General features: G+C 41.4%; 3 protein-coding genes across 4 annotated transcripts; 1 reads left to right on the forward strand and 2 right to left on the reverse strand.

Annotated features, from left to right (window-relative positions):
- Positions 1-1,648: 1,648 nt before the first annotated feature.
- Positions 1,649-13,018, reverse strand: dmc1 (DNA meiotic recombinase 1). 2 transcript variants are annotated; one of them, XM_064950527.1, is made up of 13 exons: positions 12,594-13,018; positions 12,231-12,275; positions 11,865-12,011; positions 11,618-11,700; positions 11,450-11,502; positions 11,273-11,314; positions 11,071-11,143; positions 8,422-8,513; positions 2,921-2,994; positions 2,618-2,732; positions 2,414-2,474; positions 2,162-2,278; positions 1,649-2,001 (listed from the first exon to the last, which is right to left on the reverse strand). In XM_064950527.1, the coding sequence occupies exons 1-13, from the start codon at positions 12,648-12,650 to the stop codon at positions 1,932-1,934; spliced, it is 1,029 nt and encodes a 342-aa protein (XP_064806599.1). In that variant the 5' UTR covers positions 12,651-13,018; the 3' UTR covers positions 1,649-1,931. The 2 variants fall into 2 exon arrangements, with proteins under 2 accessions (XP_064806599.1, XP_064806600.1); XM_064950528.1 differs by lacking the exon at positions 12,594-13,018 and adding an exon at positions 12,446-12,527.
- Positions 13,019-13,331: 313 nt separating this feature from the next.
- Positions 13,332-17,946, reverse strand: tomm22 (translocase of outer mitochondrial membrane 22 homolog (yeast)). The gene is made up of 4 exons (XM_064950529.1): positions 17,645-17,946; positions 16,275-16,393; positions 15,286-15,403; positions 13,332-14,320 (listed from the first exon to the last, which is right to left on the reverse strand). Exons 1-4 carry the CDS (start codon positions 17,732-17,734, stop codon positions 14,246-14,248), a joined length of 402 nt encoding a protein of 133 aa, XP_064806601.1. The 5' UTR covers positions 17,735-17,946; the 3' UTR covers positions 13,332-14,245.
- A 515-nt stretch (positions 17,947-18,461) lies between these two features.
- LOC135523699 (transcription factor MafF-like) lies at positions 18,462-23,844 on the forward strand. The gene is made up of 3 exons (XM_064950534.1): positions 18,462-18,722; positions 20,202-20,289; positions 20,386-23,844. Exons 2-3 carry the CDS (start codon positions 20,257-20,259, stop codon positions 20,827-20,829), a joined length of 477 nt encoding a protein of 158 aa, XP_064806606.1. The 5' UTR covers positions 18,462-18,722; positions 20,202-20,256; the 3' UTR covers positions 20,830-23,844.
- Positions 23,845-26,040: the final 2,196 nt, after the last annotated feature.

A 26,040-nucleotide genomic window follows, 5' to 3' on the forward strand; every position in this document is an offset into this window, starting at 1 on the left:
CAACGGGAACATAGCACGCATGTTTCAGAGTAAGTTCTGCAAAATAGGAAAAGGTCCAAGTTGCTTTAATATGCCTGCAGTCAACCCCTAGTGATGAAACTGTCTACGTCAACACCTTCTACTCATGAGACCAAGCCCATGCATATACAATTATACAAACCTGCAGGAGAGAACAATAGTTCCAGTATTTTCTAAGGGCTCAGCAGTAATTTTCCACTCCTGTGTAGGCTTACAGTGTGTCTGACTTGTCTCTTATCTCCTTTACTCCCCTGCAGGGTTCTGTGTCTATGAATCTCATTTTTGCCTTGAGGTGCTTTCTCACAGACACCCTGTTTTGGCTGTATTAACTCACACATCTCTGACTGTTTCTTATAAGAGGCAGAGACTAGAAAAGAACTGTGGAACAATATTAAACCTTATAATCCTTATATATATATATTGCTAATCTGTAGTCCAGGACCCTATAAATGTAGTGGGGGAGAGGTATTATAGCCCTTGCCCCTTATATTAATACAACATATGCATAATCAATTATTAAACTACATCAATCATTTGGTGCAGCCCCTATCATGACCCCATCAATTTATTCAAGTGCAGTCGCAAAAACCATCAAGCGCTATGATGAAACTGGCTCTCATGAGAACCACAACAGGAAAGAAAAACAGTTACCTCTGCTGCAGATGATGAGTTACCAGCCTCAAAAATAGCAGCACAAATAAATGCTTCAGAGTTCAAGTAACAGACACATTAAACATCAACTGTTCAAAGGAGACTGTGTCTATCACTGCTGCAAAGAAACCACTACTAAAGGACACCAATAATAAGAGAGTTGCTTGGGCCAAGAAACACAGGCAATGGACATTAGAGCGATGGAAATCTGTCCTAATGACCGCTGTGTCTTTGTAAGATGAAGAGGAGGCGAACAGATGATCTCAGCATGTGTGGTTGTGGGGGAGAGTGACCAAGGAGAGTGATGGAGTGCTGCATCTGATGACCTGGCCTCCACAATCACCGAACTCAACCCAATTGAGATGGTTTGGGATGAGTTGGACCGCAGAGTGACAGAAAAGCAGCCAAAAAGTGCTCAGCATATGTGTAAACTCCTTCAAGACTGTTGGAAAAGCATTCCAGGTGAAACTGGTTGAAAGAATGCCGAGAGTGTGCCAAGCTGTCATCAAGGCAAATGGTGGCTATTTTGAAGAATCTCAAATAGAAAATATTCTGATTTGTTTAACACTTTTTTGTTTAAAATTCACCGATCAGCAGGACCTAAAACACAAGGCCAAATCTACACTGGAGTTGCTTACCAAGAAGACAGTGCCGTTTCTGAGTGGCAGTTTTGATTTAAATCTCCTTGAAAATCTATGGCAAGACTTTTGTCTAGCAATGATCAACAACCAATTTGACAGAGCTTGAAGAATTTTGGCAATAATGGGCAAATATTGTACAATTCAGGTGTGCAAAGCTTTTAGAGACTTACCCAGAAAGACTCACAAGTTGTAATCGCTGCCAAAGGTGATTCCAACATGTATTGACTCAGGGGTTAAATATTTATCAAATCAAGATACTGTATATTAGCCTTTTTTTTCATATATATATATATATGGAAGAAAAATTGTAACATTAGTAAAATAAATAAATAAATAAATATTTATTTATTTATTTTACTAATGTTACAATTTTTCTTCCACTTTGACATTAGTGTATTTTGTGTAGATCGCTAACAAAAACAAATGTCAATTAAATCTATTTTAATCACAATTTGTAACAACAAAATGTGGGAAAAGTCTAGGGGTATAAATACTTTCTGAAGGCACTGTACATATAAACACCAAATTGTACAAATAGTCTTCAAAAAATTATGATTTTCTAAAAACTGCCTAGAACTGTATGTGCTTCCTCTCCTCTACTGGTAAATCCATGAGGATCTTTCACTCTTTGGCATCAGCAATTCCCCCTGGAGTGATGGCGAAAGTGGCCTCGTTCTCAGGCATATCAGGACTGTAGGAGGTCATAGAAAAAAATGAAGCTATGAGGTGGTAGATCTTTCTCCATAAGCAAGAAAAATCACATTTGACGACTTCTTTTGAAGGGGGGTTGTTATTACTAAGGAATAATGAGAACAACATATATTGAGTGAGTGAACTTTCAGACTAATTACCTGTCAAATATCTTGGCAATTCTCAACTCTCCGCGTCCTTTCCTCAAGCTGATTCGTGTGGTGGACGCATGCGCCAGGATGTGCCCTCCAATCGGCTTCTTGGGATCAGCTTGGAACCTGACAGAAACAAGAGAAACCCTCTGATCAGAACTCCAGGCCAAAACCTGTTAGAACTTTGGCCGAGTGAGTTGCTGACTTTCAGTCTAATTTCAAACCAATCCCTATTTCCTACATCAAGTTACAGTCACTTACGTCATCCCAGCTCCAGGGTCTGCAGTCATCTGGTTGGTGACAAACACTGCAACGTTGTACTCTAGGGAGAGAGTAGAATACATGAATATCAATATGTCTACATCAATGAAAGGTTTACTCAAAAGTCAAGAGTTTTTTTGCCAGTTCTTCTGCTGCAGACTTAAATGCAGTTTGCATATATGTCTGCAAGAGAAGTCGCCAGACCTTCAGAGATCTTCTGCAGACGGGAGAGCATCTGGGCCAGCTTCTGCTGTCTCTCTGCCAGCTCCCCTCGGCCAGAGAAATCTACCCGGAACAGAGCCATGATGGAGTCTATGATCTGAGGGGAGAAAGGGAAAAGACGTAGAGACACAAGACATTATAAGTGTGTATAAAACATAATGCATGATACCTGTCGGCATTAATTAAAGTGTTAACGAAAGATAGGTAGTGATGGAAGTTGACAATATGAAAATATAACTACCATAAAACAAAGTGACATTGATTATCTTTTCTTTGCATTAATACCAGAAGTTTGAAGACGCCACCCTCCTCGTGGAATTTGGCTGCCACAAAATCCAACAGCTCCATCTGGTGTTCACCTAAAGTTGAAATCCAATTATGTATACAGTACAAACGCCTAATCGTCATAATACCAGTTAGGAAATACAGCAGTCAGCTTCAAATGTACAGTATTTGTTTTATACAAACAGACTCAAAATGTATATTTAACCAAAGGTATACTTACTGTAGAGCCCTCAGTCCCACTCTAAATGCCTTAGATAGCTCTTTTGTCCCACCCCACACACATGCGGAGACCTCACCTGGCTTAACTGGTGCCTCCGGAGACGAAACCTCTCTCATCGTCACTCAACGCCTAGGTTTACCTCCACTGTACTCACATCCTACCATACCATTGTCTGAACATTATGCCCTGAATCTATTCTACCACACCCAGAAATCTGATCCTTTTATTCTGTCCCCAACGCACTAGACGCCCAGTTCTTTTAGCCTTTAGCCGTACCCTTATAAATCACCTCCTCTGTTCCTCTGGTGATGAACAGGTTAACCCAGGCCCTGTAGCCCCCAGTTCCACTCCTATTCCCCAGGCGCTATCATTTGTTGACTTCTGTAACCGTAAAAGCCTTGGTTTCATGCATGTTAACATCAGAAGCCTCCTCCCTAAGTTTGTTTTATTCACTGCTTTAGCACATTCCGTCAACCCAGATGTCCTAGCAGTGTCTGAATCCTGGCTTAGGAAGGCCACCAAAAATTCTGAAATTTCCATTTCCAAAACATTTTCCGCCAAGACAGAACTGCCAAACGGTGTGGAGTTGCAATCTAATGCAGAGATAGCCTGCAGAGTTCTATCATGCTATCCAGGTCTGTGCCCAAACAGTTCGAGCTTCTACTTTTAAAAATCCACCTTTCCAGAAATAAGTCTCTCACGGTTACCGCTTGTTATAGACCACCCTCAACCCCCATCTGTGCCCTGGACACCATATGTGAATGAATTGCCCCCCATTTATCTTCAGAGTTTGTACTGTTAGGTGACTTAAGCATATCACAGTTTAACACCCCAGCCGTCCTACAATCTAAACTAGATGCCCTCAATCTCACACAAATTATCAAGGAATTTACCAGGTACAACCCTAAATCCGTAAACACTGGCACCCTCATAGATATCATCCTGACTACCCTACCCTCTAAATACACCTCTGCTGTCTTCAACCAGGATCTCAGTGATCACTGCCTCATTGCCTGCGTCCGTAATGGGTCCGCGGTCAAACGACCACCCTTCATCACTGTCAAACGCTCCCTAAAACACTTCAGCGAGCAGGCCTTTCTAATCGACCTGGCCCGGCTATCCTGGAAGAATATTGACCACATTCCGTCAGTAGAGGATGCCTGGTTATTCTTTTAAAGTGCTTACCTCACCATCTCAAATAAGCATGCCCCATTCAAAAAATGTAGAACTAAGAACAGATATAACCCTTGGTTCACTCCAGACTCGACTGCCCCTGACCTGCACAAAAACATCCTGTGGCGTACTACATTAGCATCGAATAGCCCCCGCGATATGCAACTTTTCAGGGAAGTTAGGAACCAATATACACAGTCAGTTAGGAAAGCAAAGACTAGCTTTTTCAAGCAGAAATTTGCATCCTGTAGCACAAACTCAAAAAAGTTCTGGGACACTATAAAGTCCATGGAGAATAAGAGCACCTCCTCCCAGCTGCCCACTGCACTGAGGCTAGAAAACACTGTCACCAAGATAAATCTACGATAATCGAGAATTTTAACAAGCATTTTTCTACGGCTGGCCATGCTTTCCACCTGGCTACCCCTACCCAGGTCAACAGCTCTGCACCCCCCACAGCAACTTGCCCAAGCCTCCCCTATTTCTCCTTCACCCAAATCCAGATAGCTGATGTTCTGAAAGAGAAGCAAAATCTGGAACCCTACAAATCAGCTGGGCTAGACAATCTGGACCCTCTCTTTCTAAAATTATCCTCCGCAATTGTTGCAACCCCTATTACTAACCTGTTCAACCTCGCTTTCGTATCGTATGAGATGCCTAAAGATTGGAAAGCTACCGCGATCATCCCCCTCTTCAAAGGGGGAGACACTCTTGACCCAAACTGTTACAGACCTATATCTATCCTATCCTGCCTTTCTAAAGTCTTCGAAAGCCAAGTTAAACAGATCACCGACCATTTCGAATCCCACCGTACGTTCTCGGCTATGCAATCTGTTTTCCGAGCTGGTCATGGGTGCACCTCAGCCATGCTCAAGGTCCTAAACGATATCATAACCGCCATCGATAAAAAAAACAATACTGTGCAGCGGTATTCATCGACCTGGCCAAGGCTATTGACTCTGTCAATCATCGCATTCTTATCGGCAGACAACAGCCTTGGTTTCTCAAATGACTGCCTCGCCTGGTTCACCAACTACTTATCAGATGGAGTTCAGTGTGTCAAATCAGAGGGCCTGTTGTCCGGACCTCTGGAAGTCTCTATGGGGGTGCCACAAGGTTCAAATCTCAGGCCGACTCTTTTCTCTGTTTACATTAATGATGTCGCTTTTGCTGCTGGTGATTCTCTGATCCACCTATACGCAGACAACACCATTCTGTATACTTCTGGCCCTTCTTTGGACACTGTGTTAACAAACCTCTAGACGAGATTCAATGCCATACCACACTCCTTCCGTGGACTCCAACTGCCCCAAAATGCAAGTAAAACTAAACAACCTCTTCAACCAATCGCTGGCCGCACCAGCCCGCCCGTCTAGCATCACTACTCTGGATGGTTCTGACTTAGAAAATGTGGACAACTACAAATACAGTTGGAGTCGGAAGTTTACATACACTTAGGTTAGAGTCATTAAAACTCATTTTTCCACCACTCAAAAAATTTCTTGTTAACAAACTATAGTTTTGGGAAGTCGGTTTGGACATCTACTTTGTGCATGACACAAGTCATTTTTCCAACTATTGTTTACAGACAGATTATTTAACTTATAATTCACTGTATCACAATTCCAGTGGGTCAGAAGTTTACATACACTAAATTGACTGTGCCTTTAAACAGCTTCCAGAAATTCCAGAAAATTATGTCATGGCTTTAGAAGCTTCGGATAGGCTAATTGACATCATTTGACTCAATTGGAGGTGTACCTGTGGATGTATTTCAAGGCCTACCTTCAAACTCAGTGCCCCTGTGCTTGACATAATGGGAAAATCAAAAGAAAATCAGCCAAGATCTCCACAAGTCTGGTTCATCCTTGGAAGCAATTTCCAAACACCTGAAAGTACCACGTTCATCTGTACAAACAATAGTACGCAAGTATAAACGCCATGGGACCACGCAGCCATCATACCACTCAAAAAGGAGATGCATTCTGTCTCCTAGAGTTGAACGTACTTTGGTGCGAAAAGTGCAAATCAATCCCAGAACAGCAAAGGACCTTCTGAAGATGCTGGAGGAAATAGGTACAAAAGTATCTGTATCCACAGTAAAACAAGTCCTACATTGACATACTCTGAAAGGCCACTCAGCAAGGAAGAAGCCACTGCTCCAAAACCCCATAAAAAAGTCAGACTACGGTTTGCAACTGCCCATGGGGACAAAGATAGTAGTTTTTCGAGAAATGTCCTCTGGTCTGACAAAACAAAAATAGAACCGTTTGGCCATAATGACCATCGTTATGTTTGGAAGAAAAAGGGGGATTCTTGCAAGCCGAAGAACACCATCCCAACCGTGAAGCACGGGAGTGGCAGCATCATGTCGTGGGGGTGCTATGCTGCAGGAGTGACTGGTGTACTTCACAAAATAGATGGCATCATGAAGGAGGAAAAGTATTTGGATATATTGAAGAAACATCTCAAGGCATCAGTCAGGAAGTTAAAGCTTGGTCGGCAAATGGGTCTTCCAAATGGACAATGACCCAAGCATACTTCCAAAGTTGTGGCAAAATGGCTTAAGGACAACAAAATCAAGGTATTGGAGAGGCCATCACAAAGCCCTGACCTCAATCCTATAGAAACTTTGTGGGCAGAACTGAAAAAGCGTGTGCGAGCAAGGAGGTCTAGAAACCTGACTCAGTTACACCAGCTCTGTCAGGGAGAATGGGCTAAAAACCACCCAACCTATTGTGGGAAGCTTGTTGAAGGCTACCCAAAACATTTGACCCAAGTTAAACAATTTAAAGGCAATGCTACCAAATACTAATTGAGTGTATGTGAACTTCTGAACCACTGGGAATAAGATGAAAGAAATAAAAGATTAAATAAATCAAATCTCTCTACTATTATTCTGACATTTCACATTCTTAAAATAAAGTGGTGATCCTAACTGACCTAAGACAGTGAATTTTTACTTGGATTAAATGTCAGAAATTGTGAAAAACTGAGTCTAAAGGTATTTTGCTAAGGTGTACTTCAAATGTACCTAGGTGTCTGGTTAGACTGTAAACTCTCCTTCCAGACTCACATTAAGCATCTCCAATCCAAAATTAAATCTTGAAACGGCTTCCTATTTCGCAACAAAGCATCCTTCACTCATGCTGCTAAACATACCCTCGTAAAACTGACTATCCTACCGATGCTTGACTTTGGTGATGTAATTTACAAGATAGCCTCCAACACTCTATTCATTTGGATGTAGTCTATCACAGTGCCATTCGTTCCGTCACCAAAGCCCCATATACTACCCACCACTGCGACCTGTATGCTCTCGTTGGCTGGCCCTCGCCTCATATTCATCGCCAAACCCACTGGCTCCAGGTCATCTAAGTCTTTGCTAGGTAAAGCCTCGCCTTGTCTCAGTTCACTGGTCACCATAGCAGCACCCACCAGTGGGACGCACTCCAGCAGGTATATTTCACTGTTCATCCCCAAAGCCAACTCCTCCTTTGGCTGCCTTTCCTTCCAATTCTCTGTTGCCAATGACTGGAACGAATTGCAAGAATCACTGAAGCTGGAGTCTTATATTTCCCTCATTAACTTTAAGCATCAGCTGTCAGAGCAGCTTACCGATCATTGCACCTGTATACAGCCCATCTGTAAATAGCCCACCCAACTACCTCATCAACATATTATTTTTTTTGCTCCTTTGCACCCCAGTATCTCTACTTGCACATTCATCTTCTGCACATCTATCACTCCAGTGTTTAATTGCTAAATTTGAATTATTTCGCCACTATGGCCTATTTATTGCCTTACCTCCCTAATCTTACTACATTTGCGCACACTGTATATAGATTTTTATATTGTGTTTTATACACGTCTGTCTATTTCATGTGTAACTCTGATTGTGTCGCACTGCTTTGCTTTATCTTGGCTAGGTCGCAGTTTTAAATTAGAACTTGTTCTCAACTGGCCTGCCTGGTTAAATAAAGGTGAAATTAAAAAAATAAAATGTATATCTAAGATTGTGAAACCGCTGTCCTCAGACAATATGTTCTCAGGTTTAGGCAGTAATGATGAGAGAGGTACTGTTTAATGACTTAGTTAGACGTCTTACTGGTGTAGGCTCGGGCGTATAACACATTGTCCAGCACAGCATCATGGTCAACATTGAACCTGTCTGCTATGTCCTTCAGTCTGTCTGGACGACTAGAGGGTCACATTAGGTTAAGGAAAACATAGGATTTCGTAAGAGACTAATGGCTGAGTCGTGAATAAAAACACTGATCCTCATAACCCTATATCCTACTTGCAAAGGTACCGTTGATTTCCCAGTTAACAACAAACGTTCCCACAACTTTAGAGAATGTTCCCTTAAGAGGCTCATTAACTAACGTTTTCATGGGAATGTTTCTGTGACGTGCAGGGAATGTTTCCAAGAAACCATTCCCTTAATGTTGAATAGAACTTACCCAGAACGTGGTTACCATGTTCTCAGAACTTAAGATACTAATGTTCTAGACACAATTCATGGGAACGTTGCAAGAACATTCATGTGTCCAGTTTCTGTAGGTTAAAATAAAATTCCATCAACGTCCCACCAAACATACACAGAACAAGGTTGCCATGTTCTCAGAATATACAGTACCAGTAAAAAGTTGACACACCTACAAAAAAAATATTTGGACTATTCTCTACATTGTAGAATAATAGTGGACATCAAAACTATGAAATAACACACATGGAATGATGTAGTAACCAAAAAAGTGTTAAACAAATCTAAATATATTTTATATTTGAGATTCTTCAAAGTAGCCACCCTTTGCCTTGATAACTGCTTTGCACACAATAACCAATAATGACAAAGCGTAAACAGGTTTTGAGAATTTTATGGCAAATTTAAAAAATGGATTGGAGTCCACCTGTGGTAAATTCAATTGATTGGACATGATTTGGAAAGGCACACACCTGTCGATAAAACGTCTCTTAGTTGTCAGTGCATGTCAGAGCAAAAACCAAGACACAAGGTCGGAGGAATTGTCCGTAGAACTCAAGAGACAGGATTGTGTTGAGGCACAGATCTGGGGAAGGGTACAAAAAATGTCTGCAGCATTGAAGGTCCCCAAGAAAACAGTGGCCTCCATCATTCATAAATAAAATAAGTTTGGAACCACCAAGACTCTAGAGCTGGCCACCCGGCCAAACTGAGAAATCGGAGAAGGGCTTTGGTCAGGGAGGTGACCAAGAATCCGATGGTCACTCCAGAGTTCCTCTGTGGAGATGGGTGAACCTTCCAAAAGGACACCCATCTCTACAGCACTCCACCAATATGTCCTTTAGGGAGAGTGGGGAGATGGAAGCGACTCTCTCAGTAAAAAGCACGACAGCCAGCTTGGAGTTTTCAATGAGACCATGAGAAAACAAGATTCTCTGGTCTAATGAAACCAATATTGAACTATTTGTCCTGAATGCCAAGTGTCACATGTGGAGGAAACCTGGCACCATCCCTACGGTGAAGCATGGTGGTGACAGCATCATGCTGTGGGGATGTTTTTCAGCGGCAGAGACGAGGAGACTAGTCAGATTCGAGGGAAAGATGAACGGAGCAAAGTACAGAGAGATCCTTGATGAAAACCTGCTCCAGAGTGCTCAGGACCTCAGATTGGGGCAAAGATTCACCTTCCAACAGGACAACGACCATAAGCACACAGCCAAGACAACGCAGGAGTGGCTTCAGGACAAGTCTCTGAATGTCCTTGAGTGGCCCAGCCAGAGCCCGGACTTGAACCCGAACATCTCTAGAGACCTGAAAATAGCTTTGCATTGACGCTCCCCATTCAGCCCGACAGTTTGAAATGATCTTCAGACAAGAATGTAAGAAACTCCTCAAATACAGGTGTGCCGAGCTTGTAGTGTCATACCCAAGAAGACTCAAGGCTGTAAACGCTGCCAAAGGTGCTTCAACAACTGAGTAATGGGTCTGAATACTTATGTAAATGTGATATTTAAAGGTTTTTTTTTGTAATAAATTTGCTTTGTCACTATAGGGTATTGTGTAGATTGTTTTTGAATACCTTCCGAATGCACTGTATCTTAGCTACCTTAGTGTTAACTTTGCACGTTGACTAGCACCTATTGAGTTGCAATAGCTCAGATGCCAAAATCAACTGGAAGAATCTACAAAACAAGTTTTGAAGCCTATTATTTTTTCCTCAAGTTAATGTTCACATTTCACAAATTATTATTTTGATTCAAATTATTTGATTCACCGTGGTTGAACCCAATCCCAATTTATACAATGGTTAAGTGAGTTGTTCGTTTCGTCACAAAAATAATTGTTTCAATTAATCATATAAATCGCTCCCAAAAAGTTTTGCAACTTTGTATGGCCTTATTCGCAAGTGTCGGTGGAAACTTTTTGGGGACATGACTAAAATAATACTTGCTAATAATAGCTCAACTGTTAACTAAAGGGTACAATATATTCTTCATCTGGCTACCTAGTTATTCATCTGTTCGAAATCATATATTATAGGCCCATGAATGTTCTTGAACCTTCCCATAAAACGAGTCTACAATATTAATATTCTGAGAACATTGTAACCACGTTCTAGATAAATTCTGCTCAACTTTAACTGAATGTTCACCTAACACAGAATATATACGGGTAACATTACAAAAACATTCTCTCTCCCTGAATTATTAGCTGGGTTAATATTGATGCAAATCTGGCTTTATAGATTAGAGCTCAGATAAATTTGGATACAAGGTGTTCTCTGTGTCGATGAAGATGACTTTTCCTCCTGTGTAGCCATCCTCTCCAGGAAGTTGGGCTGTGACTGGAGAACAAGAGACAAGGACTAAATGACAAGAACCAACCATGGAAGAATATCTGTAAGTTTCTGAAAACTGACTTCCAGGACTGGAAAATCTGGGACTACCGAAAAGACCCTCAGCCATTCACTTACCACATAGTGTATGAGAGAGCTGAGTCTTGCCTGTCCGAAACTCTGAGGGATAAAAACTGTACTGTTAAAGTGTGATAAAAACATGTTTTATACTTGACCCAGGTCAGGTCTTATACATCATGAGCATGAGATTAATCATATATTTGACTGAGGAACACAGTCAGAAACAGAGCTCACCTCCAAATGCCTCAGTGATTGCCATGCTCTCCATACCTCCCCCAAGTAGTTTACTGTAGAGCAGACCGACGGATGAAGAGGAAAAATAGGAGTGCTCTATTATACCGTAACATGACTCAGGAAAATGTATTAATATGAAAGGTTGAGCATGTTGGGGCGAATCTTAACTCAAACTCCAGGCTTCCAGTCATGACGTGGAACACTTGTTTCCTCTTCGCACTATATTCAAATGCTGTCAGGAAACCATTGGTCTACAATGAACACAAGAGCAAATGAAAACATGTCAACTGAAGTTAACTTGATTCATGTCTTCCATACCTCATGCCCAAACCGAATCTTTAGGGACTTGATAATTAAACTAATCATGAGACACCAAAGTCCTCTATGCTGAAGGTGTCTCAGCTGAGTCTCTCACCAGAATCTTCCCAGCAGCCTCTTTGATCTTGTCCACCTTTGCTTCTGAAAGGCCCTTGATGTTACACAGGGCTCTGCGTGTGGTCATCTGGATCCCCTTTACTGTGCAGATACCCACAGACTTCAGCTTCTTTAAATCTGCCATGTTCTGAATGGATGGAGGGTGGGATGGAAGGGGGGAAAGAAAGGGGTGTTGGTGGGAGAGAATAGAGAAAGTGTTTTTTTTATTATTATTATTTTTTATTACTTATTAGCTTTGAGGTGTAAACTTGAGTTTATCTATCAACTGACCCATGACGAAGTTTCTTTAAAAACTCAAGGGTCAGGGCAGACTACTTTCCTAGACCTTGGTTTCAGATATACTCACAATTCCATGCTTCTGTAGGGTGTCTATGTCTTGGAAAAATGACTCCTGTTGGTAAAGAACATGACAAAACGTGTTTGAAACTATGTTGAGAAGTAAAATATTCTGCCACTGACTTGGGCAAGATGAAAGTAGTGTAGAAATTGAGTTACCACAACCAAACAATATATTAGCTAGCTATGTTATGAATGATTAACAATGAGTGACAGCTAACTTACTAGCTACAACAATCCATTCTACCTGGGGATAAAATAACATGTACTGTATCTAGCTAGTAGTAGCTACGAGAATGCTAGTGGCAAACCAAACTGACAACCACAGCCAGGCTAGCAAGCAAGATAACATTAGCTAGTTTAGACAGGTTACCTCATCATCTTGATATCCGGCCTCATCCTCCACAACTTGATCCTCGGCGGCTTTCATCTTGATTAGCGCAATGTAGTTAGCTACTAGTAACGTTAGCTCTTGAACTAGATGTTTTTTGTTTTGTTTCAGCGAGCTAGCTGCTAACTAAAGTTATAAGCTACCAGTTAATAAATGGGACAGAGGAAATAACATTTCTTGCGATGTCAGCAATCAATCTGTTAGCTACCCAACGTCAGCTATAGCTCCTGAAATATGTTATCAACATCTACAGAATGAGGTTGCTTCTTTCACCAACTTCACAACCCTGTAAAATGTTGCAAAGCTAATGATGACCTTATCAAGATGAAAAATTACTTGCCACCTGATTTCTTCTTGAGGTGGCGGGAATGTTTGACGCTCGTGCTGAAAGTTGAGAGCTGTCAATCATAAAAGTTACTCAGGAGAGGCTCTCCTCAGCAACAATCAAGTGAAATGTCAAACTGTACACGCGAGATGCTCTCACGCTCTCCTCAGCAACAATCTTTGGTAGTGACTGATATTGATGCACAAAAGCCACAGTCAATTTGTAGCATTTATCTGTAAGATAACTGTACTTTACTACAGTATACAAATGGAATGTATCTGATAGAGAAGGAAAGTAACCTACATGTAAATAATCAAACAAGTTAACCGTAAAGAGGGCAAAGCAGCACGTCACGTTATTTCCCTGCACCCATCTAGCATATATGATAATACAACTTTTTTTGTAATGTCCATTTCATTGGTGTTTTTATTCCTGCATTCAGGTTGAACACACAAGACAGAATTTGCTCGTTGCAAAGTTAAAAGAACATACATTCCAAAGTGACAATAGAAAAAAGTTACTGACATTCTCTCAGGCTTGACAGGACTATGTGTACATTGACATAATATCTTTAGAGTTATACCGTATGCAGGGAAAGTGCTGTTTGAATCTTATCAAAATATACTTTTTGTGATGCTTTTTTTATGGCTTTAATGCCCGCAAATGAAACAATGTCTCAAGCGACACGTGACATACATACTCTTATCACCAATGCTTTTGCAAAACCAGCACACTATAGATCTCAAGGACTAGCTGTGATTGTGAATATGACAGACATCATAGCTCTACCATGATTTTCCCACATACAAGTGGAATGAACACATTCCCAAACCAAACACAGGTTACAACAGTTTCAAGGCCATATGTAGCTACAGACCCACATGAAAAAAAAAATTATTCAGACCACACACCACTATTGGTAACCTCTTATAACCACAATAATATCCCAATTTCTTCAATTATCCACCTGATCCAAATCCCCTGGAACACATACATATTTATATCGCTATGTATAAAAAAAAGAAATTAAGTAAAAACAGTGCTCAGAAGACAGTGTGCAGAAGTCTCTGCAGGATGTTGAGTAAGAGAGACAGCGAAAGGGACATTCGTTATTGCAACACCCATGAAGTGACATCACCCTCCTCTAATCTCCTTAAATGGACAATCCTGGATGTTGGAAGGAGCACATGTGCTGACCAGATGCAGCTTTGTATCCTCTTCTTTGTCTCTGTGTCTCTCTCTCTCTCTCCTTCCAAGTCTCCACTCTCCCTCATTGGTTGAAGCGCTAAGGCTGTCGGAGGGACATTGGTCACATTTTCACTGGAGCGGGAGGCATCAGCCCTGGCATCCCACCTGACATCCCTGCATTGGGGCCCAACAAGATCTACACAAGGAAGGGGCATTACAAAAACATTTGTTCATTGACAACATTGCAGATCCTAATGACTCCCAATGAAAGAGTGATTTGCCCAATAATATTGGGACAGTGACAATTTTGTTGATGTTTTGGCTCTGTACCTCCGCACTTTGGATTTGAAATTATACAATGACTATGAGGTTGAAGTGCATACTGTCACCTTTAATTTGAGGGTATTTACATCCACATTGGGTGAACGTTTGACAAATTACTGCACTTTTTGTACATAGCCCCCCCCCCCCCCATTTTAGGGGACCAAATGTATTGGGACAAATTCACTTAGGTGCATTAAAGTAGTCAAAAGTTTAGTATTTGGTCCCATATTCCTAGCCTGCAATGTGACCCAAGCTTGTGACCCTACAAACTTGTTGGATGTTTTTGCTGTTTGTTTTGGTTTTGTTTAAGATTATTTTGTGCCCATTAGAAATGCATGGTAAATAAAGTAGTGTCATGAGTCACTTTTATTGTAAATAAGAATAGAATATGTTTCTAAACAAAACTACATTCATGTAGATGCTACCAGTATTACGAATAATCTTGAATGAATTGTGAATAATGATGAGTGAGAACGTTAGAGGCATAAATACCATAACCAGCCCAAACATGCTAACCACCCATTATTGTAATGGTGAGAGGTTAGCATGTTTTGGGGGTATGATACTTGTGTGTCTAACTTTCTCACTCATTATTATTCTTCGATTCACTCACTATCCATAATCATGGTGCTGTGTCACGGTCCCATTACTTTTGGAGTTCACTGTAGCTATATGATTATATCTCCACCTTGCTGTCTGATATGCTAGACAATGTGTGTACTTTTGGCCATATTGCATTTTTTTCTTCAGACATAAACAAGAGCCAAGACCATAATAGTAGGGCCTAGGTTGTGTATTTGGAACTGAACAGCATCTGTCAGTGGGATAGTACAGTACCTGTCTCTGCTGCTGTAGCTGCTGCTGCTCCAGCTGTAGTCTCTCAGTCTCAAACACCACCGGAAGGACCAGGATCATGAACGAGGTCGTGCCCACCCACAGGGCAGCGCGGGAGAAACTAAGAAACACAGAGGCAGGAGGGGAGATGGAAAGGTGGGTGTAAAATAACAAAACAGACGTGGAGAGAGAACTGGAGTAGATAATAAACACAGAGATGGCCTAACTGATTGTCCTTGGCAAGATCAGGGGCAGGCAGGGAAAACAGTCCTTGGAATACAGAGGAGCTGTTCAGAACTGGGAATGCAATATAGTGCTCCATCCACACACAGCTCCGTCCTCATTGTCTGTGTGTATTGTGAAGATTAGCCCAATAATGGACTAAAGGAGGCTAACGTTACTCGTTATAGTCCAAGGACCTTACATTTTCTGTTTAGAGGCAAATTATCTAATCCCCCTAAACGTGAATCGATTTTCAATTGCTATCATATCACATCAAAATAATTTCACAAATGCAAAATATACACTTACTGTTATAACACAGTTGGAGCTGACAGTATTTTGCACGTTTGTGGCGTCCGTCTTCTGTTTACACACAGGTGTTTGGATATGCAAATAGCTCATTAGCACAGGTATTTGGACTGTCTTCCGTCTGTTTTCCGTAAACAAGTGCTGTAACATGGAAATTTGGCCATGTTGGACCACTAACCCCATAAAGGTGTAGTAATTTCACCTTTTATTCCTATTATTATTTCTTGCTGATATGAAAAATACTTTTCTTATGTTTCTCAACCATACCGCAAGCGATGCGTGTTAACATTTAGGGCAAGCGTCGGCACACTTTACAAAACTACCCAAGACACTATCGTCAATAGGCACTAAAGGTAGTTAGCGTCTATGAATGGGGTAGATGAAGATCTAAAACGAGAGGTCTACTCTAAGGCTGCTGATACACCCAGAGCAGCAACAGCAGTTTTTAGGAGAACATTTACCTGTACAGCTTCTTGGCCACAGTGACTGAGCCCGATGCGGTCACCTCAGCTGCAGAGCGCAGTGTATCAGGGAACATCTCAGTCAAACCCCACAGCCTCTCCATAATAGTCTCATCCAGCTGAGGCAAGGGAGACACAAGGAAGTTACTACAACACAGATAACATGGTTATTTTAGACCCAATAAAAGAATGGAGGTACACTAAATGACCAAAAGTATGAGGATACCTGCTCGTCGAACATCTCAATCCAAAATCATGGGCATTAATATGGAGTTGGTCCGCTCCTTTGCTGCTATAACAACCTCCACTCTTCCGGGAAGGCTTTCCACTAGGTACACTAGTGTTATGGAAAATTTGTTACAACAGCTCATCCCAAATTCTGCCACCAAACTAGGTAGACAGCCACAAGAGCATTAGTGAGGTCGGGCAATGATGTTGGGCGATTAGGCCTAGCTCGCAGTCGCCGTTCCAATTCATCCCAAAGGTGTTCGATGGGGTTGAGGTAAGGGCTTTGTGCAGGCTAGTCAAGGTCTTCCACAACGATCTCGACAAACCATTTCTGTATGGACCTTGCTTTGCGCACCTGGGCATTGTCATGCTGAAACGGGAAAGGGCCTTCCCAAACTGTTGCCACAAAGTTGAATGCACAGAATCGTCTAGAATGTCATTATAGGCTGTAGCATTAACATGTCCCTTTACTGGACTAAGGGGCCCAGCCCAAACCATGGAAAACGGCCCCAGACCAGTATTCCTCCAACCACCAAACTTAACAGTTGGCACTATGCATTCGGGCCAAACCCAGATTTGTCCGTCGGACTGCCAGATAATATAACGTGATCCATTTCTCCAGAGAATGTTTTTCCACTGTTCCAGAGTCCAATGGCGGTGAGCTGGATGTGGCTGAAATATCCGAATCAACTCATTTGAAGGGGTATCCACATACTTTTGTATATATAGTGTATAGTAACTACATGAATTAAGTATTTTAATGTCTCAAAAGTAACCAGTTCTGTTGGGGTACTAGTTAGTACTGTAAACTACTGATTACTGAATGACACATGACCGTTTAGACAATTCCTACAAGGTACCCACACAATGAGACATTCTTCTATTTTATTACATTTACAGTACAGTCAATTACAGTACAGATACATGTAAAACATATATTGTAGCTGTACATGTGAAAGTTAGCTAGCTAGCTACCACGCTAACGTTAGCAAACAAGCTAGCAATTACTCGCATAACGAATGACCCTGAGTAGTTACAGCTAGCTATCTAGACAAATAGGCATACCACTCAAGTGAAACTGTACGTATGATCGTGCATGACTGTTATGGGGTGACATGTGTCAAGTTTCCATTCATCTTTACCTCTTCATCTTCATCTTCGTCAATCTCGCCTTCTGGGGGACGGTTCTCGACTGGGCCTGCAGCCGGTGATAGCTCTTCGATTCCAGCCATGGAAAACTGTCCTCGCGCCGCTTACCAGCCGGTGGGTTAAGCTAATTTAAAATGTACCTCAATTGGTGGAAGGGCAAATCAGTATTTTAATGTTTTATCGTGGAATTATTGCATTGGCCCCAGCTTGCATAAGTATTGGACCCAAAAGGTGAGCATGGGTCCTGCGACAATCTTGAGGTCACTCGGTTAAAAGCTACATGTGCGTTGGATGACGGCAAAAATGTTAACTTGCCTGGCTCGCTAAAATAAATTGCGCCCTCTGTTGTACGAGAGGTCTAACCAGTGTGTTTTGGGATTGAACAAAAAACGATTAAAAAAAATATATATATATATGTTATGAAGATAGTTTATAGTATTTCTGTATTAGAAATTGTGGTCGTTGGGCTAGTAATCCACTATAAGAACAGCCTCAACATTTTTGATTTCCAAATGCAATCTATTCGTAAGGAGTCAGCATCTTCCCTTTCTATAAGCATTATTGGAATTTCAGGTTGTTGCTTTTTATTTCACTTTTATAAACATGAAAGTCATTTTCACTAACATTCACTGAGTGAGCAAGAAGCAAATGCAGCTGACTATTCCTTTGGAATGTCATTCTTCCCTAATCTATTTTCCTTTTCCATGCAGTGCCTTTCAAAATCAATAAGGATAGGAAAGGAGAGGCAGGTCTTCATCATGGAAAAGTTTGGGACGCAGGGAATCCTTATTGTTTACATCCTTCCATCTCGTACGCTGGGGGCGGGCGGATCCACCCTCATTCTTTAGAGTTCACGTCATTGTAACGGTGTTTTTTGTGAATGAAAGAATCCAACCCCACAGAACAGAGTAATTCCGGGAAAAGGCGAACTGACATTTTGTCGCTTGACTCGCTTCGACTTGAACACAGTATTTGACGTTTCTCCGTGTTTTAAAAACATTTGTTTATACAATTGTGTTGACAACTGAAGGACTGGCAGCTGGTACTCTCCAACGACATAGCCAAGGACAAGTAAGTAGGCAGCTGTTTGCTTTTCTGGTTAGCCAACTAGCATTGGCTAATCCATGTTGCTGGCTAATGTGCTAGCTAACGTTAGCATGTTGTTTAGTTAGCCTTGCGAAATTGTTACAATTTGGCAACAAAGAAACGACCACATTCACTATTTACATATCTTAGATGTGTGTCAAGTATTATACTAGATATTTGGTGTTCTGTTTAAAATTGTGTAGGTTCTCATAAAATTAACGTTTTCAACGTTGCTAAAAGAAATGGGTGGCCACCTGCGCACTTGCAATGGCCGTGTGTTTACTATCGCATCGAGTTAGCGTAGCATGGCGCACCTAGCTCGCCAGCTCCCTTCCGTATAAGGAAATGGGTGGATTGTTATTGAGAATTAAATGTTTAGGTAGGCAGGCATCTTTAATTCCGGTAATAACGAAAGTCGGTTTATGAAACAACAATATATTTTGAACGGTAAATATAGCTTTGTGTTTCTGCTTCTCAGCTAGTTTTTAATTATGTATTGAAACGTCATTTGGTCGACATCTAACGTCAGCACTGTATTGTGTTACAACACTATTATTAGGCACAAAATACTGCTTTAAATTGAGAATTTGAGGAAACATGTATGTTAAATATTTAATGGAGTTTTTTTTATTTTTACAAACGGCATGTAAGAGAGTGATTGTAGTCGCGCGTAAGACACTAGCGGTGCGCAGCTTATTGCTGAATCACTATGACTTTATGAAATGGTCATATCGGTTTACAACGGCGCCTCGTGGTAGGACAGTCGTTGAGTATACAGTCACTTCCCACGCATTTCAGAAAACGGTAAGGTCAAGGATCCACCGAAAGCAAACTCAGTCTTTCTTTAGGTTTAGAACAATCATTATTATCAGGTTTAGACTAGACAATGTAAGGTTGTGAGTGATTATGACAACATGGTGAGGATAGCTTACATCAAAGACAAGAATAACTGATAAAGTAACACTCAAAACACGGATGCCATTTGTCATGAATAGATAAGATATTAGAATGTTTAAAAAATATCCTCAGAAATCCGAGTTTCACATGCAAGAGTACAACCAAGCCAGCCTCAAATGAACCTTGCTTTGAGCATTTGGAAAAGCACTATGTCCAATCCATTAGGTTATTACTGTATTATTACCAATGTTTTGGCGAGGCCAGTTCTGCTATGAGTGTTAGGAAGAAGTGGTTATTAGTGTTTGAGGGGAACGCCTGCTTTGAGCAATGTGGGATGGGCACATGATAGGCCTAACTTCCCTTCACGATTCCAGCTGGGAGAAATCTTCAACTTTCAAAAAGTGTGGCATGTTTTTTTTTGTAATTTATTTTTTTCCAAAAGAAAATCTTCAGTCCAAGATTGAATATCTTTATATCCTACTATACCAAGCAGTATATAGGGGAAATAATATTTCTCAAGTGCTTCAACTTAATTGAATGGCCTTTCTCTCACTCCCTTTCTTGTAGATCGTCTGTAAAATCAGTGTTTACTGGTGTCGGAGACAGAGGATAAAGCCAGACCATGACGTCAGAAAGAAGCAGCAAAGCCCTGAAGGTAGAATTACAAAACATTTAAGTTGGGAGTTTATTCAATTTTAAATTTTACACATACTTTGCAAAGAAAATGGTCAAACTCTCCATCCCTCTCCAGGTGAAGCGGGAGTGTGGTGAGAATGTTCCGGTGTTGTCGGACAGCGAGCTCATGTCCTTGTCTGTACGGGAGCTCAACCTCCACCTACGGGGTCTATCCCGCGAGGAGGTCCAGAAGCTCAAGCAGCGCCGGCGCACCCTGAAGAACCGTGGCTACGCGGCCAGCTGCCGGGTGAAGCGCGTGTCCCAGCGTGAGGCCCTGGAGCAGCAGAAAAAGGAGCTCCAGAGGGAGGTGGAGAGGCTGGGTGTGGAGAACGCTGGGATGAGGAGAGAGCTGGAGGGCCTGGGGGCCAGGCTGGCTGCCCTGCAGAGGTTCGCCCGTGGGTTAGAGTCTGGAGGAGGTAACATCCTGGCTACGGCCCCACGCCTGAACACAGCCTCGGTCATTACCATAGTGAAGACCCCGCCACAGGCCCACGTCCAAAGAGAGCAGGGGGGCTCCTAGGAGGAACCGATCGGGCTGGGGAGGGACTCATGCACGCACATACTCTCACATAGACACACAGGCAGACACATGGAGAGCGCGGGAGGATTGGAGGAACACAGACAAATAGGCACTTATGAAACTCACACGCTTAGGATGATACACATACACTCGCACACCAGGGTTTCCGTTAGGAAAATGTGACGCCAGACCTTTGAACGGCAGTGTTTTAATTTACCGGACATTTAAGATGTTTACCGGACTCATATGTATTGGGTGTGTAACCTGATTAGGGCGTCCACCCACGGTGCTCAGAATGACAAATCACATTTTGATTATGGTTATTCTTCTTAACGGGAAGATTGAACTCGAGGGTGCAACGATGTGAATACTTGTTATCGAATTCCGATGCGCAATTTGAAGATGTTAGAATAACCGTCCACATTTACTTTTACTCAGCCAACAAGATGAGTAATGAACATAGCCTATGTCAATCTAGCCTATTCCAGCATAGCCTATTCCAAACAGACTGGGACAGTTGTGGGACGATAGATGCCAAATTCATATAACCAGTAGGCCTAGTTTACATCCCAATTTTTAAAGCAATGAGGCTCATGCAACAGATCTGAAAGTTTAGCTTAAAATGTTCATAAACAAATTTCTTCACATAAGCACAGAAATTCCACACAAGGCAGTAGGCTATGTGCGAATGTTCGTTCCATAATACAATTGTTAGGAAAAAATAGTTGTCAAAAGCACACTACACATGCGAGCGGTTTCATGAGACAGAGTTGAAAATATCTGTTAGAAATTTAGAAAGAGTGGACCTCTAAAGGTGCAACAACTAGCATGGGCTGCTTATATGACTAGGATTGTGCCTTTCGGCTACTGGACAATGAAAGAAGGTTGATCTGAAAACCAGTAGAACATGAGAAATAGGCTACTGGTTTCAATAGAATATGGAAGTCTTTAGAAAATAATTGCCTGCACGTTTGGTTGGATTTTGGCTAGGCTACTTTGAAGCAAGGTAAGACATGCCTCATAATTTGTAGTTAAATGTTCTGGTTTCAAACAATTAAGTATATGTTTTCAAAATACATACTGCCTCCTGCTCATTGCAAATTGGTGTGTTGACTAGCTGAAGCCTGCCTATGCACTTGAATGGCGAATGGGAAGTGCGCTTCAATTAACAGTTGATAAATAAAAATAGTAGCTCTTTTTAATCATGACCATCAAAACTGTTTGTAACGCAAGATTGCATATAGAATTGTTGTGCAGTGATTGGGCTTATAGTAGCACGTTTCACTCCAGCAGCAACAAACAAGCGCTACATCGACTGGTATTTCAATCAATAAATAGGCTAAAATGCATTTTCACAATGCGATTTTCCTTCTCCAGGACAATAGACCGGTGGCAATTTTAGTTATCGGCCAAAAGCCGGCTATTACCGGCTAACGGAAACCCTGTCACAAACACACACACACACACAAGTAAGGTGTTCAGTCAGTGACAAATACTCACTCTAAACCCAGTCATCACACATACAGACTCAAACAGATGTGCAGTTGAGGAAACATGACTGCTGACGAGTCCGGCTGAGGCACGACAGGCGTGCAAAACAGGGACATAAGACAACACCCCTCGACAAAGCCAGTCTTGCTGCTGGTGCTCTCTGATACTGCTACTCAACAGGCTGAGCCGGCTAGCGCTCTGCCTTCTAGCATGGCATCTAGCCCCGCTACACAATGTCTGGGTTAATCAGACTCTTCCGCAGCTTCTTCCAATGCAAGCTTTACGTTTTAAACGGCATCACAATTGACATCTGTACATGTCTTGGAGTGTTGTTCATCTGTACTCTTGTGTGTCGATACTATTGTGCTTCACTGTGTTGCCGTTTGTAGTGGCTACATGGGTGTATTTCAACTGCACAGTGCACATTTTGGTTTGTTATAAACGGCTTTGGTTGTAGTTGGTCATTGCTGGAAACAGTTGAAAAATCCACATCTCGTAGAATACTATGTCAATGCAAAAATCTATTGATACATTCCTTTATATTATTTTGTAATGTTTATACAAGAGACAAATGTTTGAGCGAACATTTATTCAGAGGTATTCTATTTTATTTGTATTTAAAGAATAGATATTACAAAAGCTAATGAGTGCTGTGGTGTAATGTATGTTTCAAATACCTGCGTATGACTAGTTTGGGGAAATTCTCACGTCTAATTGTTGTACTGAGTGTGTGACGATTATTTGTGTAATGTTTAACTGTCGTAATGAGCTGTTTAGATATGCTAAAAGCCGATGGTCGTGTTGCTGTAAGATGATTTTAGTATGCGTGTACACCATATTTGTACTAATTTCATAGTGAGTCGAGTGGCTTGTTGTAGGGATATTATTTTTCTATCAAGTACCAAGGTGATGATACGTATTGTTATTTATGATACATTTTATTTCACGTTTGTTTTCTGAAATGGCTCGAGAGGGAGAGTAACACTGTAAGGAGAAAGAATGAAGGAAAAGAATGATAAAGGAATAAAAGAATGAGGCAGAGATGGAAAAAGAAAGGGATAACAAGATATGAAGGAAAGATGTGGTGGTAGAAGAGGATTTGGGAGGTGAATGAGGAAGGAGAAGAGGACCGATATGAGGTGGTGCTTAATTCAATTGAAAACCTTGTAACATCCATGATTTATCAATAAACCCCTGCTGACTCTTATTAGACTGGGGTTGACTTAATGTTCGGAAAGTAATAGAAATATGATTTAAATTGTCAATAGTGACATTGTGTTGATTACTTCTGTAAGATATATTTAGCTATCTGCTCAATATCAATGTCGCATAGCATTTATCCTCAGTAATATCTAATGTCTCATCTAAAATTATTGTCAAATTGTGCTGGATGTTTTGTTATACTGCAAAACAAAAATGGTCTTTGTATTTATTACATGTATTTTTTCTATGGTGAAAATTAAGTACATTGTCTATTTTATATATTAATAATTGAAATAAATGTTGTATATATTGTACATAAAATGGTGTGATTTATCATTTATACTGTATACAGTGCATTTGGAAATTATTCAGACCCCTTGATTTTTCCTACTTATGTTACAGCCTTCTAAAATGGATTAAATATTTTTTGTCCTCCTTAATCTACACACAATACCCAATAATCAAAGTGCAAAAAGAGCTCAGGTGCATCCCGTTTCCATTGATCATCCTTGATGTTTCTGCAACTTGATTGGAGTCCACCTGTTGTAAATTCAATTGACTGGACATTTGGAAAGGCACACACCTGTATATAAGGTCACACAGTTGACAGTGCATGTCAGCAAAAACCAAGCCATGAGGTTGAAGGAATTGTCCGTAGAGCTCTGAGATAGGATTGTGTCGAGGCACAGATCTGGGGAAAGATACCAAAACATTTCTGCAGCATTGAAGGTCCCCAAGAACACAGTGACCTCGATCCTTCTTAAATGGAAGTTTGGAACCACCAACTCTTCCTAGAGCTGGCCGCCCAGCCAAACTGAGCAAATGGGGGAGACAGGCCTGAGAGAAGGGCCTGGTAGTCACTCTGGGGCTGGGGGTCACGGAGTTTCATAAGTGCCTACTCTGGGGCTCCAAGGCTCCTCTGTGGAGATGGGAGAACCTTCCAGAAAGACAACCATCTCCGCAACACCACCAATCAGTCCTATATGGTAGAGTTGCCTGACAGAAGCCACATAGTGAAAAGCACATGACAGCCCGCTTGGGGTTTGACAAAAAGCATCTAAAAAGGACTCTGACCATGAGAAACAGGATTATCTGGTCTGATGAAACCAAGATTTAACTGGCCTGAATTCCAAGCGTCATGTCTGGAGGAAACCTGGCACCATCACTATTTTTTTTAAATACGCCTTTATTTAACCAGGTAGGCCAGTTGAGAACAAGTTCTCATTTACAACTGCGACCTTGCCAAGATCAAGCAAAGCAGTGCTACACAAACAACACAGAGTTACACATGGAATAAGCAAATTTACAGTCAATAACACAATAGAAAAAGTCTATATACAGTGTGTGCAAATGGTGTATCACATTGGGTGAGGCAGGTTGCCGGAAGGTATATTTAATTTAAAACATGGAAAAAGAGATGATATATTTCACAAAGAAAGACGGGGGAAAAAAATGTACACGGGAGAACGACAAACAACATCTGCACTGCTACGCCATTTTAGGTGAAGCATGGTGGTGGTAGCATCATGCTATTGGGCTGTTTTTCAGCATCAGGGACTGGGAGACTATCCAGGATTGAGGGAAAGATGAGCGGAGCTAAGTACAGAGAGATCCTTGATAAAAACCTGCTCCAGAGTGCTCAGGACCTCAGACTGGGGCGAAGGTTCACCTTCCAACAGAACAACGACCCTAAGCACACAACCAAGACAACGCAGAAGTGGCTTCAGGACAAGTCTCTGAATGTCTTTGATTGGCCCAGCCAGAGCCCGATAGAACATCTCTGGAGAGACCTCAAAATAGCTGTGCAGCGATGCTCCCTATCCAGCCTGACAGAGCCTCAGACGATCTGCAGAGAAGAATGGGAGCAACTCCCCAAATACAGGTGCCAAGCTTGTAGCGTCATACCCAAGAAGACTAGAGGCTGTAATCGCTGCCAAAGGTGCTTCATTACTTCAAGTACTGATTAAAGGGTCTGAATACTTATGTAAATGTAATATTTGAAATAAATTAACAAACATTCCTGAAAAACCTGTTTTTGCTTTGTCATTATGGGGTATTGTGTGCCGATTGATGAGGACATCAATTTGATTCCTTTTAGATTAAGGTCGTAACGTAACAAAATGTGGAAAAGGTCAAGGGGTCTGAATACTTTCCGAATGCACTGTAGTTTTTGATTATGTTGTTTTGGCCAGTTCTTCCGAACTGTCAGGCTACAATGTATGAGAGGGAAGCAGAAAGGAGAAGTGTGTGTGTACATTAGCAGGGATAGGTTTTTTCTTTAGGGAACTAGAAATACTGATGAGTAGAGAGGTTAAAATAAGCAATATGTACTGTACAGTAAACTTATGTAAAATGTACTTGCAAAAAAGAGAAGAATAGCAAACATGCAAAACTTTGCAGACATGAGTAAATCTTCCCAATGAGAGGTATCCTACCCTTTCACACGTGTGATTTGGAACTATATTTAAGATAATCATGACATCTAAAAGTCAACATTTAATATGAAATAGAATAATA

This window comes from Oncorhynchus masou, chromosome 31 (assembly GCF_036934945.1).
Source record: "Oncorhynchus masou masou isolate Uvic2021 chromosome 31, UVic_Omas_1.1, whole genome shotgun sequence".
Classification (NCBI taxonomy): Eukaryota; Metazoa; Chordata; class Actinopteri; order Salmoniformes; family Salmonidae; genus Oncorhynchus; species Oncorhynchus masou.

Bases quoted from the DNA above. Each gene is read 5' to 3' on its own strand.
- dmc1 (XM_064950527.1), bottom strand. From the start codon at position 12,650: ATGAAAGCCGCCGAGGATCAAGTTGTGGAGGATGAGGCCGGATATCAA. The intron at 12,012-12,230 runs GTGAGTATATCT...CCATCCATTCAG, and splicing joins CCCTACAGAAGCATGGAATT to AACATGGCAGATTTAAAGAA. The intron at 2,733-2,920 runs GTATTAATGCAA...TTCTCCCCTCAG, and splicing joins GTGGCGTCTTCAAACTTCTG to ATCATAGACTCCATCATGGC.
- tomm22 (XM_064950529.1), bottom strand. From the start codon at position 17,734: ATGGCTGGAATCGAAGAGCTATCACCGGCTGCAGGCCCAGTCGAGAAC. The intron at 16,394-17,644 runs GTAAAGATGAAT...CCCTTGCCTCAG, and splicing joins ACGAAGATGAAGATGAAGAG to CTGGATGAGACTATTATGGA. The intron at 14,321-15,285 runs GTACTGTACTAT...TTCCTTGTGTAG, and splicing joins AGCTACAGCAGCAGAGACAG to ATCTTGTTGGGCCCCAATGC.
- LOC135523699 (XM_064950534.1), top strand. From the start codon at position 20,257: ATGACGTCAGAAAGAAGCAGCAAAGCCCTGAAG. The intron at 20,290-20,385 runs GTAGAATTACAA...ATCCCTCTCCAG, and splicing joins GAAGCAGCAAAGCCCTGAAG to GTGAAGCGGGAGTGTGGTGA.